We start from the raw sequence: 15,794 nt of genomic DNA, 5'->3' as shown, positions 1-15,794 counted from the left end.
GGGTTAACTCTCTGGAGTGCCTTGGGATCAGTCAGAATCAGAATAAAAGTCCTTGGTCTTTAGGGGAAGAAGTGAAGGAGGCAGGCAAGCTGCCACTCGGTTTGCCAAAGATGAATCCTGGACTCTAGTTTGGAGCCTCAAGCCTCTCTCCTCCTTGTCCTGCAGCTGAGTGACTTTGACCTCTCTCCCTCAGCCCTCCAATCCTTGCTTATGATTACCTCACCACCTCACATTCAGCAAGCACCAACTGTGAGGAGATCTATCACATCACCATCTCATCTAAATATATGCATATAGAACCATTATCTCACATGGGATAGGTGATTAGCCTTAAGTGCGCTGTTGGCTGATTCAAATACACCTTTTCAGAGTTTCAGCCCTCTACAATAGATAACAATAAATACAGTGTGGTGAGCACCAGGGTACAAAAAAATAAAGTAGTAGTCCAGAGAAAGAAGTCACTTCCAACAGGGATGGAGGATGGGGAGGAGATTCAATAAAAGCTTATGGGAACCTTTTAGTTTTCAAGAGTAGAGAGCAATTCAATAGGTGTTTATTGCGAGGAGGAAATTTCAGGAGAGGGGAACAGCATGAGCAAAGCTGTTGAGAAGGGAAATTGCAAAACCTATTTGGTTAAAATATAAGTTATGTTGGGGCAAAGCTTTAGATAAATTTGAACATAGATCAGATTGTGGTAATCCTTTGTTGCTAAAATAAGGAGTCCAGGCTTTTATTGTCATTGAATCATAGATACAATGAAGACTGGAAGATGCTTCAGAGGCTATTTTATATAACCTCTCATTTTACAGTTGGGGAAACTGAAGTTTTGATTGCTATGGTTAGGGCTGTGTTTTTTTGAAAAAGATCCATATGATGGAGTATGAACATAGGCTTTGGTTATTTGCCTCAAAGTTTGTTCTCTTGTTTTAGATCAAAGAGATTGGAGGCTACTACTTTGTGAATTTCCAAAGGTCTGGATTATGAGTCTTCAGAAGGTTCTAGGGTAAAAATCTGTGGTAGAATCTACAGCCAGCCAAGGGGTAGTTAAAACAGGGACTCACTCAGAAGCTTTCTCTGAATGTAAATTTGATGAGGTCAACATTATATAGAAATCATACTATTTGAGTCCACTCTTCCCACAGACTGAGGTAGTATAAGAGAGAGTGGACCCCTAAGTTGTGGGGGAAATATTTGTAATTGTGCTCTTGCTGCATCTTCAGAGTAAATATCAATTTGTAAAAAATAATATGTGTTAATTAGTTAAATGGAATTATTGCTTACTAATAGTATGAAGGTGTTTGTGAAACAGAACTAATTGTTTCATCCAACTTGTACAGTGTTTCTTCTAAACCTGATAAAGTTACTCCCCTATTCAATAAGCTCAAGTTAAAATCATTAGAGGAAGACACTTTCAATTGTTATGGGTACCCCTAGACGTCTAAGGGGAGATATAGTCAAATTGCTCTAAGGACACAAGATACCTAGCACAAAGTAAGCACTTAATATTTATTAATCAATTAAAAAAAGGAATAAAAACTAATAATGCTATTAATGGTAAATAAGTGATTGTTATTTAAGTAAGGAAACAAGTAAAATGGGAACAAAAATGACTTCAATACTAATGCTAAATCTATTGACAACTAAATTTGGAGCTCATTTATTCAATAATTCAAAATTTTCAGCCTTACCCAGGTCTTTGAAGTTGTATTTTGAGCCTGGATTTAGTAACCAGAATTTGAAGGGCTGAAAAGATTATTATTGGGAATCATTTAGTTGAACACTTTCATTTTAGAGATGAGGGAAGGTCAGCTAGATGAACTCAACACTGCTGATTTCAAATCCAGCCTCAGACACTTAACACTTAACCCTGGTCAAATCAATCAACCCCAACTACCTAGGGGGTGTGTATGTGGGAAAGATGAAGCAAGTTTCACTCTTACAGACAAGAAATTTATCAAAAGGAGTATCAATATTTTATAGTAGAAAGTCATTATACTTTTTTGAGCCTCAATTTCAGATCTAAAAATAGATATAATAATACTTCCATTACTTTCTCAAGTGGATATTCTAATGAAGGTGATTTTTAAAATCAAAGCATTAACATAAATGTGATCATTATTAGCAAGTTTTATAAGCCTATATTCAATAATTTCTCTACATCGAAAATGAATATTTCCTTGAATTTAGGGTGAAAGAAAGTAACATTGTCCCCTTCTTTGCAGGGCCAGCCTTCTTTCCACTCCAATCTATCCTCCTTCCCATATCTGCTAGAGAGTTTCTCCTAGACCTCTTTCCTGATAATGATACTCCCCTATTCAATATATTCTAGTAGCTCTTTATTATAGAAAAAAAATATAAATCCTTTTGTTTGGAATTTAAAGGCCTTTTCAATCTTGCCTTATAAAAATATTTTTAGTCTTATTATATATTATCTCCCTTAATTTGCACTTCAGTTCAGCAAAACTGATCCTTCTTGTGAATCATACATAATGTTCCATTTACTATTTCCATATTTTTGTACTTACATGCTGTGTATGTCTGTGAAGGCCATTCTGGCCTGAAAGACCTCTTCATTATAATGTCATCTTAATGCAATACTTCAAGTATCTGTCATTTCATTTGCATGTCCATCACTGATGAAGGTCATATCATCCCATCTTAGACTGTTTGAAGATTTTTGTTGCAGGGTAAAAAGAAAATAAAACATCACCTAATGGCCTATTAGTTGATGAGACGTTTAGATAGAAAATGTGTTTTTTGTTACTGTATTCATGATGGAAGCCTTTTTAAGTTGTTTGGTTCTGTAAAACTTCATATCTGCTGATGTGACTTTTACCATTGCAAGATTGCCTCTATCTATATCACAATGTCTTGCCAGAGAAAGACTCTTGAAAACTCTTTAGTTCTAATTTTACTGAATTAATTGGCAAAATCTGGTGCATTTCTACTATATTCAAGGTATTGTACAATTAAGATTTACTAATTCTGAAGGAAAATGTTAACATTTTTATCTCCTAAAAGTTCCTTTTCTAGGAACTGTAAAGTGCTCTAATTTAGAGACCTATTTTTATTGGAAACCTTTGTCTAGATAAGGAATATATTTAAATATTGCCACGCAACTTTTTTTTAAAAATTACACATTTACATGATAAAAAAACTTCCAAAGAATTTAATGTAGATATTTATACATATGCTTTTTAAGTAGCAATATGGCAGACAGTTGAATTAGTACATAAAGTTTTATTTAAAGTTTTTCCCTTACAAGCAAGCGTCATTTACACATTCTAATACTGTACAAAATTTACATTCTCTGTGACTTACTCAGTTATATCACCTTTTCCTTGGTCATGCCTTCCTGAAAGACAGAAAGTTTTACATACAGTTCTCATAAATGCTAAAATTTATCTCAGTTGAAAAGAAAAATAAGACAAAGAACCAGTCAAAGGACAAGGAACCTTTTGAAAGCCTAAGTTGTACATTTTAGAGGGAACAAGTGTCAGCTCACCATAAAAGACCGAAGCCAACCTTTTTCTCCTCAGAGTATCAGCTGAGGTTCTTATATGGAGTGCTATAACTGGTTACTCTCTCTTTCTCTTTCTCTCTCTATATATACTTTCAAGGGAAAAAATGAAAGTTGATTGCACTGGATATCTTTTTACAAGGGATCCTTTGGATCTGAACGTACAAATAAATACAAAAACAATTACGATTGCACTTTACTGTAGGAACAACTTCAGATTTGAGCACCTTCACTCTGATCTTTCCATGTTCCTCAATAAGAGTCTCATCAAGGCATGCCCACTTGTTGCCTCACACTGCTTTTAAAGAATCCATTTATCAAATAATCCAACCATTCATTATCTTTTTATACCTTTGCTTTACTTTTTACTGGTGTTTTATTTGACTCCTAAAAGCTTGAAAATAAAATTTCTCTTTTTGCCAGCTTTGTCCCTTCTGATTTGACAAATGTAAACTCTCACTCCTGCTCCCTCCCCTCAACAATTCCTGCTGTTGCTGCAACTGCCAAGAGAACAATTTAATTTTTTGTCTCTGTGTGTAAGCATTACCAACGAGAGCAATAAAGATGTGCCCAGTTTGGCAAATAATGATGGTAAATCATGTGCTGTCCCACAGCCAGCTGAGGGAGGGGAGAGGCCCAATGCCTTGTTGAGGATTAAAATAAAATAAATGGAAGTTGCTGTGATTCTTTTAAGTTATTTAAATTTCATGTTTCTCAGTGACAGAAAACAAGTGAGATTATACTTTACAGTAAGTACACTAGCTCCTGGTCTCTGAGTTGCAAAGGGCAAGCAGGGCTGATTTTCCCATGGGTCAAAATTTGAATCAGATATTATCTGACTTTTGAAGCAGATAATAAGTGTGTTCACTATTTATAGGGTCTTCAAAATAGGAGAGTACAGTTCTCAGGAAATTGACTGTAGCAGCAGTCTATATTCAATTCAAATTATTTGGACAAATAGCTCTGGATGAGAGCCTCAAAATTAGGAACTCGCTCTAGTTTATGACAATGAAGGGCAATAGTCACCGGGTCTCTAATAGAGTCCCTGCCTTTTTTGCCATTTCCTTCTCTTTGCTTAGTTTGTTTGTAATGTTGGGAAAACAGGAGTAGATGAAGAGAAGTTAGCTTTGGGTACTTTTTCTAAAATTATTTGGCCTGCAGAGCCTATGTAATCATCAGAGTTTAAGATAACAGAAAAGATGCCATTTCTGTGATTCTGGGTGAATTTTTGAAGCATTCAGAGAACACAACATCTCCAAAACGTCAACACGGATCACATGCAGGTAGATTACAATGCACAACACTGCTCTTAGATCTCTCTGGGGCAGTCTTCAGACATCTATCTTTCTCCTTTTGAAAGTTAATATCAATGCGAGGAGTTTCCGTGAAGTTGGGCCAAGTTAGTGAAAACCAGCCTGAGATGGCAGTCTGTCAACATGGGAGGTGTGGTGTGGTCTTTAGCTACTTGCTTCACAAGACTGGTATATGTCCAAGAATGGGGATTTTTTTTTTTTTTTTGTAGTTTGCCTTTAAAGCATCAATCTAAACCCAAAGGTGGGTTTTGGTAGTTGTGTCTGTAGAATATAATTTTCCCTACTAAAATATTTGTGTCATCACTTCCCAGAATGTGGTATTTGTTCAATTTAATGTATCCTGTGTGTTATTTGTTGTAAGGTACACAGGCTGGCAGAATAACTGTAGCACAAGCAGGACCTGCAAGTGGTTCAGCTACATCTCCTTCTAACTCTGTCCAGGTTCCTTTCTCCGGGCAATAGCAAATGGTCGATGACTTGTAGGCTCCCTGGAAAACAATAAGAAGTCTTTACTGAAGCATGGCTGGAGAAAGGCACAAATGCAGGGTTATTTATTTCTGTGAATTCTAGAGAATTTATTCCCCTTTTTCATCCCAAAACACTTATGGAAGGAAGGAATTTTTAAGTCATTTTTATTTAAAGGGAAACTTCTCCCAAAGATATCAAAATCTATTTTGGTGACTGTCACTAAATTTAGTCCTTTATGAATTGAGAAGTGGAAAATCGATTTGATTGTCCCTTAAAGGAAAAAAACAACAATTTATACTTCTCTACCTCCTACAATGGGGTACAATAAATGGCTACTGACATGATTTATCTCTTTTGCTACTCTGACCTCACATAGGACTTTGCATCTCATATATTATTTTGTGATAATTATCTGTCTACATGTCATAGTCTACTAATATAGACTATAAGCATCAGGAAGGCAAGAATTGTGTCAGCAAGCTTTAAAAAATTTTCTCAATGTGTTAGTCAAGTATTTATAAGTTCTTGCTATGTGACTAGCAATGGGATAAGTGCTGCAATGCCAAAATAAAATAGAGTCCCTGTCATTAAGGACTTTTTGTCCTTATGATGAAGATAATTTATGCATGTGTATATACATATAAGCATACAAATGTGCATATACACACATGTATATTTGTATATATTTTGTAACATATGCATGTAGACAACACATGTATATACCCATGCATATATCAATATATGTACACTTTGGTGTATATGCACACACACAGTGCATACTCATGTATTACACACATGCACACACAAGCCTGTGGTTTGTTCATATGTACAATGCATAGATATGCACACACAAATGTATATGCACAATATACCAATGTACATACACATTACTTCATATGTAGGGTACAGCACACAGAGATATATACATGTGTATGAGTGCACAATAATATATTGCTCTATAGTCATATATATTATATATAACCATACTATTCATCCATATGAATATACATTATGCTTATATAATTATATTATATTATTTAATTATCTATAAAATAGATTATATTATAATATAATCATATGTTAACACATAATATTATTACATTATTTATTAACATATGATATAATAATATAATATATAATAATATATAATACAATAGCTATACATGTTCTTTGTTTCTTCCCCCTTTCCCACACATACATGAAAGTTTGCGGAATGAATTCACTGGCAGAAGGTGAAAAACTCCCTGTGGAAAGTAACACTTGGAATGAGTCCTCAAGGAAATTAGAGTTTCTAAAGGTAGAGGTAATGAGGAGGTGTCTTCCAGGCCTGAGGACAAAGCCAGTGAAAACAGAGCAGGAGATGGAGAGTTGTGTGAGTGCCAGTAAGGAGGCCAGTCTGGCTGGGTCACAGAGAAGGAAGAGGGGAGTGGAGTGTAGGAGGACTCCATGGGCTTCAGTCCCATCACAAGCCTCTGCATTATCCCTGGTGTTTTAAGAAAAGCTTGTTTAAATGAGCTGTTCAAATAGTGGAATAATTATCCAGATAGTCAAGGACAGAAAAATGTCTTTTTTCTTTAAACATTTAAATGACTAAATTGACATTTTAATTTTGGATTTTGAATTATCTGAATACTTTGCCTTTATCTTTCATTTGATTTTGCTCCTATATGTTCTAACTGCCCCAGGGCCTTAACCTCCTGGAGGTTACTGAGGGAAGGAGGGACTGAGGGGAAGAGGGAGAAAATAGCTGGAAGGGAAGTCATTGCTCTTTTCTCCTGCCCCCCCTCAGTCTTGACTCCCAGTTCTTGGATTTTTTCATATTTGTCTGTTTTATAATCTTCCTAGATCTTATCAGAGTGAAATTCTTACAGGAGTGCTGAAAATAGAGAGAAAAAACCAAACATCTCCTGATTTTCCTCTAATTCTATTCACATAGATTAAAGCACTCATCTAAGCTCGTAAACAATATTACTAGTCTTATTTACCTTATCAGCTTAAGAGTCAGACTAGAAAATTTTCCTTCCTCAATATAGAACCTTCTTGCTTGTTGATGGGATAGAGATGAAGAATGGGCAATTATTATTATTAATTTTATTTTTTGCAGTTGGGTTTAAGTGATCACACAGCTAGTAAGAGTTAAGTGTCTAAGGCTGCATTTTAACGCATGTCCTCCTGACTTCATGGCAGGTGCTCTATCCACCCTACCATCTAACTGCCTTGAATGGGCAGTCATTTGATGGAATACAACCCTTTGTCTCTGTCCTGTTGTAAATAGCTAATTATGTATGCCTCCAGAATTGGAAATATATAGATATCTACTTCTGTGTAAGATTTGTACATTTGTCTTGGCAGAGCTAATGTAATAAAAAAAATAGTATATACACACAACAAAAAGTTCCTGCTTGGATCATAATCTCCTAATACAAAAAAAGAAGTAAAAATAGAATCTGATACAGCCTCAGAAATAAAAAGTAACAACTTTGCAAAATGAATTTGTAAATCTAAATAAAGCAACCTAAAAATTAATAAAAGCACGAGAAATTTTAGATAAGAATGTCAACATCTGAGGGAGCAAGCAGAAGAAAAACACTTGGTTGTAAGGGAATGCAATGAGAATGATGGCAAGAAGAAGATACATACCATACTCCAGCTGTAGCCTCCTACAAGATAAATGCTGTCTTCAAGGACGGCACAACCAGGGCCACTTCGGCCTTCCAAAATGGGAGTCTGCAGAATATTCCACTGGTCACCTTTGGGATCGTAGCATTCCACTAGCATGACATCAAGGTGGGAGAAACCTGAGTGGGTATAAAGGGAACCAATTTTAAATGCCAGTCTCTCTTAAAAATAAAAAATTTTTAATGCTCTTCTGTTTTTTATACCATAATCATTTTCTGATATTGTTTCTCCTTTTAATAAAGCAAAACAATTAAACAAAACCAAAATGACAAGATGACTTTATTTGCTAGCATAAAGAATATTCTATTCCCATGGACCCTCACCTTTATACTGAGCAAGGGAAGTGTATTTTCTCATGGTTCTTTGAAATTAAGATTGGCAACTAAAATTAATGTGAATTTACTTACCTTTTAATGCTTTTTCTGTTTTGTTTAGTTTACATAATTGGAGTCTTTGCATAAAAATTGGTATATATATATATATTTTATTCTGGCAAGGCTGGGTCTGCTTATTTTGCTTAGGCTGAAAGTGCAGAAACAAGCTTGATCTTATTATTGATGGGCACAAGAGCTTTGAACAACTTTGTTTTTGATCTGGGCTGGTTTGCTTCACTTTTGGCATTCTAATGGCCCCTCCTCTCCTAAAGGCTCTCCATATTGGCAATAGACTTAGACTGCTGCAGCTCAGAACTAACTCTGTATCAGTTTACACAATTGTTCTCCTTTAAAAAAAATTCTTCAATTTTTTCTTATGGAACAATACCATTCTATTATATTTATATGCTGCAATTTGTTTGATGGGGACCTGTTTTAAATTTTTTCTTAATGTAGAGATGCTATGATTATTATAATAAAAATGTAACCTTTATTTTTTTGATTTGTTTGAGATATATGCCAAAAATGGGAATGATGGATTAAAAGATATAAACATTTTAGTGAATTTTCTCATTTAATTACAATTTCTTTCCCAGAACAGCAGGACTTATTTGTACAGTAAACAGTTAATAATGTTCTTGTTTTCCCACAACCCTTGCAATTTCCATCTTTTATTATTTCCCCTTTTTTGATGGGTGTGAGGTATTAAACCTAAGAACTGTTTTTCATTTCACCATCATTGGCAAATTTGATAATTTTTTCCTATGGTTATTGAAAGCTTGCACTTCTTTTAAAAATTATTTCTTCATATCCTTTCACCGCTTGCATCTTGCTAAGGAAAAGCCAGAAATTGTTTTTTTGAAAAGAATGCTGACCTGATCTTACACTCATCTGGCATATAAACTTGAGTTGTAGTCAAGAAGGATTATGAAGAACAATACAAAAAGCTGTTAGAATGAATGGAAAATTGAGGAACAAACCCATTCCTTTGTAAAAATAGACCTAACAATTAATAGAATTTGAAAGTGAAGAACTGTACATGTGAATCACAAAATTCTTTATATAAACAATTCCAAATACTTAAGTCACTAACAGGAAAAAAGGATCACTGGGGAAGAGTCAGCCCTCCATTTTGATATTAAAAGAAAAACAAATATACATCTATAATCAAAGATGATTTTCTAATTATTATGCTCACATTTTGTGATGTAATAGATTAGGACCTCTATTCAAATTCTACTTTTATGAGACATCATGTTGTAGAGGTGATGCTGAGTTCTTGGAAATGCTGGTAATGGAGTAAATGAAGGACATTCTACCAGGCTTTGAGTATGGCTTAGGTAATGCGTCTGTTTTCCAAAATTCAACTTAATTAGTTTGGCATGGCTCATATTCATAAAATTGATCACCAAGTAAAGAATTTTTTTTTCCAGTTATAGTGAAACATGCCTTAGTAGGCATGATGGGATTATGATCCCACATCAAAGAAATAGGAGATGTGGCCATGGTAGAAAACCAAGTTTAATTCTCTAGAATTATGAATTGCTGTCAGAGTTCTAAGGCCATGAAGAATGCTTAGCACAGTGCCTGGCATCTATTAAGCACTTAATTAATATTTATTTATTGATTGAAATGAATCTATAGATTTGGAAAGCATTTCAGGAGGGACTACAGAAATATTTTCAAAATCTGTTAATAGCCTTTTTAACAAAATATAGCATCTATACAATAAAGTTGGATGAGATAAGGTACCAGAGAAGGTACCATGCCATAGGTATTCTACTCTTAGTTACTGAAGAGGATCAAAGTTAAAAATAAATTCATTCTCACTACTTCCCTTTTCCCTCCAATCTTCAATGTTAATTTCCATATCCAGACTAAAGTTCAGTATTTTCCAAACACTTTGTGTTCAGATGATCAAAGTTGAGTTCTAACTTTGTTGGAATATTGATCCACATGTCCACAATTGACTGATATAACATGAGACTCTAAGTGATAGAGAAAGCCTGTAGGGACTGGTGACTGCTTGTGCATTCTATGGCCCATTTTCTGATGGTTGGTCAAATATGAGAATTTTTATTAACATTTCTTGGAGAACTGTGGGAAAGGAGGCTCTTACTGAAATTATGGCATTTCCTACAACCTGAGTCCTAGACTCTGTTAGGAGTTTCTATTTGTCAAAATAGAAAGTCATTAACTTCGAAGAATGATGAATTTTCAACATTTTAAAAAAGATATGGGCATATGATTTCATTGGCATAGGGAATTCCTGACAAGAAAGTTACCAGTAGATAGCAATTATTCTACAACTGATAGCCTTAGTGATCCCTGGAGATACTAAGAGGTTAAAGGACTTGACAGATGAGACTTGAACACAGATCTTCTCAACTCTGAGATTGGCTCTCTATCCATGACCACAGATAGCTTCCTTGTCATGTAGCAGATTGAAATTTTTGAGAACAGAAAATCAAAGTTAAGGCTAGTTTTTATTTGCCATTTACATCAAATATGACAAATAAAATAGAAATATGTTTGTTTCCCCAAAATGATTGAGCAAAAAACCTCAAAAGAATTTTATATACTTAATGCTCATTCTCAAAGACGTGGAACTAAGATATTTTTGGCCAATTCCTTTTTATACAAAGTGATCTGGACAGAAAGACTTGTTAGTAGCAATAGAAATTATTTATATATATCTATATATGTAGATCTATATTAATATATTCAATATTGTTAAATATGTATGATATAATTATATAATCTACACATCATATATTATGTAATTATGTATAAGATACACATAACATATTATGTGTATATAAAATTATATAACACATGACTGAAGTAATTATACAATATAAATATGAAAATAGATATACATGCATGGGAATATATACACATATATGTGTGTGTGTGTGTGTGTGTACATAAAATATACACAAACACACACACAATTAGGCTTATTGGATGGAAGCTGTGGGTTCAAGTGAATTCTCTGACACATATTGGTTGGGTGGCCCTTGATAGGTTTCCAAGTTCTTTGTTTTCTAAGCAATTTTCTTAGTTAAATTTACACTATGAAAAAAAAGCAAAGATTTAGTAGTCTCTAAAATAAGTCTGAGAATCACAGAGCATAATATGGTCAATAATATTTAGAAAAAGATTATAAATTTTTACCACCCAAATTATAATAGAACTATTTTTAAAAATCTGAACCAGGAGTTAGTTTCTCTGTGAAACTGACTAAAATTCCTCTAGACTACATTTCCTAAAAAAACAATTTATAGAAGAAAAAGCATCACTGTAGTTTAGAGCTAAGGAATAATTTATTCCATTGATTTCAGGGTTACAAGAAATTGTTCTTGCTCGTGAGTTATGAAGGCACCCATTTTATTACCTTTGGACTTCATTATTCATTTCTTTAATGTGTGCAGAATTATCCTAAATTTAAAATAATCCTGTCTGCATAAAAGACCCAATAAAGGCCTGCTCAAGGGTACTGCTAATTTGCACAAAGCAGATTTTATTTGGTCAACATGTTTTTTACTTGGTTGACTATGATTAGCTAATAAGCATCCCCTTAGCAAGAAGTATGACCTCAAATATTATTGTGATTAAAAATATGACCTTTCAAATGGTTTCCTCCAATTGCATATAGCCGATCATTCATTACAGCCAAAGTGTGGATTGCTCGTTTTGTGTTCATATCTTGTTTTCGGGCCCAGACATCCATAACAGGGTCATAGCAATACAGCCATGGGACGTACTCTCCATTGTGAACACCCCCTGTGAAATAAACAGACATGAAAATGAGGAGCGTGGCTGGCAGACATTGTTACTAACAGAAAATGGATCAGGGACTTGCCTGAAATGTATATTTTCCCATTGTGCACGGCTCCTGCGTGAGCTGCCAGAGGTTGGGGTAATGAGGAAACATACCGCCACTCATTGGTTTCTAAGTTATAGCATTCCACACTGGACAAGTATCCGGTTTCATTCCGCCCACCAATAACATATAAGTGTTTATCCAGGCGACATGCATAGAAACTGGCTCTCCTGTGGGAAAAGCAACAACCCACAGAAAATTAATAGTGCAATGGAGAAATCTTATTTGAAAAAATTACATGGACCCAGTCAGAGGGAAGTCCCCTCAGAGAGGGTCCCCAAATTTTGGAGATTCTACATATGTACACATATAAAACACACACACAAAAAGCCATCATATCTATATTCTAAATGTAACTTAAAATTCTTATTTTAATTGTTCTTACAAGTTCTTACAAGTAGCAAGTCCTGGGTTCAAGTATGTCCTTTCACACAGCCTGGCTCTGACTCTGTAAGTTACACACACACACACACACACACACACATACACACACACACACACACACACACAAATGCCACTCACTGTTCTAAGCTCATTATTCCTTCTACCCACCTATCCAGGATCCTCCTTCAGAAATTACATTCCATAAACTCTATATATTTATGCCTACAGTCATTTACATGCATTTTCTTCATTAGAATATGATCATCTTGAGGGCAGAGCATGCTTTTCTCTTTCTTTTTATATACCTCTCTCTTTTAACACTGGTTCTAAGTTTCAGAGAAAGGTGCTGACCTGCATTGGTAAAAGGAGTTTTCTTACTCAGAAGTTCCCTTTCCCAATGAAATCACCACAAATCCAATTTCTTTCTCTGTTCATCTAAAGAGAAATCTACATGCTAGTGGTTTCAGATATTTTTATGCTCTGGAAGGAGAAAAAGGTGTTCATTAATGTTTGGAGCATTTGGTACCTTGCATGAATTTCAGAGCTCAGGAAGACAAAGTGAAAAATGAGGCAGATAATGTAACAATAATAAATTATCTTGACATTCACTTTCTTTATGGTCCTTCAAGGGTCATTGTTCCCAATTTACCAGGAGAACCACATCATCAAAATTTTTCTTCAATTATCATTTTCTTATTTTTTTCCCCTGTGCAGTATTACAAATAGAACAACTTCCCTTATATTGTTCTCTTAAGTGAACCCAATGCTTTAAATCCTGCTCCTTTGCTCCAAAGGCATTTCGTCTACGGGCTAATTTTCACAAGTGACTCAGGACTAACATCAGGGTCTCTTCTCAAGATCTGGTGTTAACTAGACTTACTGCCTTATGTTTTCAAAGGCAAGGTGATTAGTTCTCTGAATGATATCGAACCAGTTTAAATGATCCTCTTTTCACCAAATTCTTCTTTTTCTTTCATAATGGGGCTTGTGACTTAACATTATCTAGAGAGTTACTTCCACCCTTCATAGACTATTGTGGGACATCCTTCTTGCCTTAGGATGACATTTACTCCTGAAATTAAAGTGTGTGTATGAGTGTGTGTGTGTGTGTGTGTGTGTGTGTGTGTGTGTGTGTGTGTAAAATCCTCAGACTTACTGAGGCTATCTGACCTTGAGCTTGCCAACTAAATTTAAGATTATATGTGGACTACTGATGTGGCAGAAGCAGCAGCAGCCAGTGAACTACCTTCTGTCCCAGGAATAATAAATTCACAGGAAATAGAGAACAGGACCAGCTTGAACAGGAACCTTATGTTTCTAAGATGTAAATATATGTTTCTAAGATGTAAGATGGATCCTTTGAACCATCTCTGATTTCTAGCACATATCCTGTCCCTCTTGGGAGCCTCTGGGTTTAGGAGTGAGTAAGATGTAACTCAGGATACAAAAGAGGACATGCTGAATCTGTAACTGTTTTACACTTTAGCTGTCTGGGATGGAAATGGGTGGCCTTATGTTAAGGGAGAAGAAAAAATATAAAAACAAAATAAAATCAACGAAAGTCAGCAAACAAATATCATGATACAATAGTTTAAAAAAGGTCAATGTTATAATTGTCTGTTTTAATGAAGGCATAGAATTCTGGCCTCAGAAAATGATATTTCTATTGTATCCCCCTCCCAGTAAGGTGCCAATTGGAGTATTATGCCAAGTAGTAGGCCTTAAATATGGGAAAGTTACTGATAAGCTGGATAATGTCCAGAGAAAGGCAAGTAGGATGCTGAATATCCTCCAGATCACATCATATGAGGATAGGTTGAAGGAATTGAGAATTATTAGTGGAGAAGAGAAGGAATGGGGATGAAGCATATTTTCAAAGTGTTTTTAAGTACATGAAAGACTGTCACATGGAAAAGTTATTGACTTTTCTTGTCCTCAAGTTGTGGAATGAGGAAAAATGGGCAGAATGTGCAGATTTAGATCAAATGTAAGGAGAAAACTCCTGAATTAAGGCATTTTCATCGACTCTCCTCTGTTCCTGGAATGGTGTCCTTCCTCATCTTTGTCTACTGATTTCTTTCAAGTCCCACCTTTCTTAAAATCTTACATTCTACAGGAAACCTTTCCTTAAATCTTTTAAGTCTAGCACTTTCCCTCTGCTGACTTCCTTCCCAATTTATCCTGTAGGTAGCTTGTTTGAACAGTTACTTACAAGTTGTTTCCTCCAATAGATATAAGTTCTTGAACAGCAGGGACTACCCATTGCTTTTCTTTGTATTCTGGATACTTAGGACAATACCTAGCATATAGCAGATGCTTAATAAATAAAATCAAAATAAATAGTCATTTAAAGCTATATAAAAAGAATCCCTTTCAATTCTTGAGCTATGATACTATGCACAATAAAATGGATATTTCAGGTAAAATGTTTCCCCTTCTTAGAGGTCCCCAAAGGTTGGATGATTGGTATGTTGAAGAAAGGATTTTTGCTTTATCATGGTTTGACCAGGTAGCTGCTGAGGGTCTTTCTTACTCTGAAATTATATAATTTTGTAATTCTGTTATATATCACTGAGGGAGAGTTCATTCTGTTTTTTTCTGGTCTCCTTTCAAAGTTTTTCTCTCATGTTCGGTCCTTTTTTTTTTTTTTTACAATAGATAAAAACACATTTTTGGCACTTCAAAAGCTTACTAAGTGCTTTTTCACAATGCACATATAAGGTCGTTTTGCAATTCTGAATATTGCTATAGAAACATATTCAAAGAATGGAAGTGACTTATTCTAGTCTCTTGAATATAAGACTTGTACACTTTCTAAAATATCATGTTTCCTCTCTTCTTAGAAGGAGTAAAAGCTAAACTAGCTTTCAGTTGCTGAATATCTCATGTGGGACAAGTGAAGGCAATATTGCCTCAAAGTATAACTGCTGTACTATTTATGAAAGAACTAATCCTCTTTTAACATGAAACCATCTCGTCCAGATTAGTCTTCCAATATGAATTTTGTTTACAAACTCTTACCTACCTTTTTTTTTTGTACTTTGGCTTTGAATAAATTGATTGCTGCTTTATATTTATCTGAGGGCACGACACTTTTAAAGCACCCTATATCGCCTAATTTCTTAATATATATGATGATAGACATCATCAATTCAAAGCTCCAGTCAGAG

General features: G+C 34.9%; 1 protein-coding gene across 1 annotated transcript in view; it reads right to left on the bottom strand.

The window, feature by feature from the left end:
* Positions 1-3,146: 3,146 nt before the first annotated feature.
* Positions 3,147-15,794, bottom strand: part of KLHL14 (kelch like family member 14) — a 168,093-nt gene continuing 155,445 nt past the window's right edge. The window contains exons 9-12 of the mRNA XM_051970272.1: positions 12,220-12,410; positions 11,982-12,140; positions 7,942-8,099; positions 3,147-5,321 (exon numbers count right to left, since the gene is read on the bottom strand). Coding sequence (XP_051826232.1) covers positions 5,181-5,321; positions 7,942-8,099; positions 11,982-12,140; positions 12,220-12,410 — 649 coding nt within the window. The 3' untranslated portion in view covers positions 3,147-5,180. The remainder of the gene's footprint in view (positions 5,322-7,941; positions 8,100-11,981; positions 12,141-12,219; positions 12,411-15,794) is intronic.

Source organism: Antechinus flavipes, chromosome 1 (assembly GCF_016432865.1).
Source record: "Antechinus flavipes isolate AdamAnt ecotype Samford, QLD, Australia chromosome 1, AdamAnt_v2, whole genome shotgun sequence".
In the NCBI taxonomy this organism is placed as follows: Eukaryota; Metazoa; Chordata; class Mammalia; order Dasyuromorphia; family Dasyuridae; genus Antechinus; species Antechinus flavipes.
This window is presented reverse-complemented; position numbering and strand designations above follow the sequence as displayed.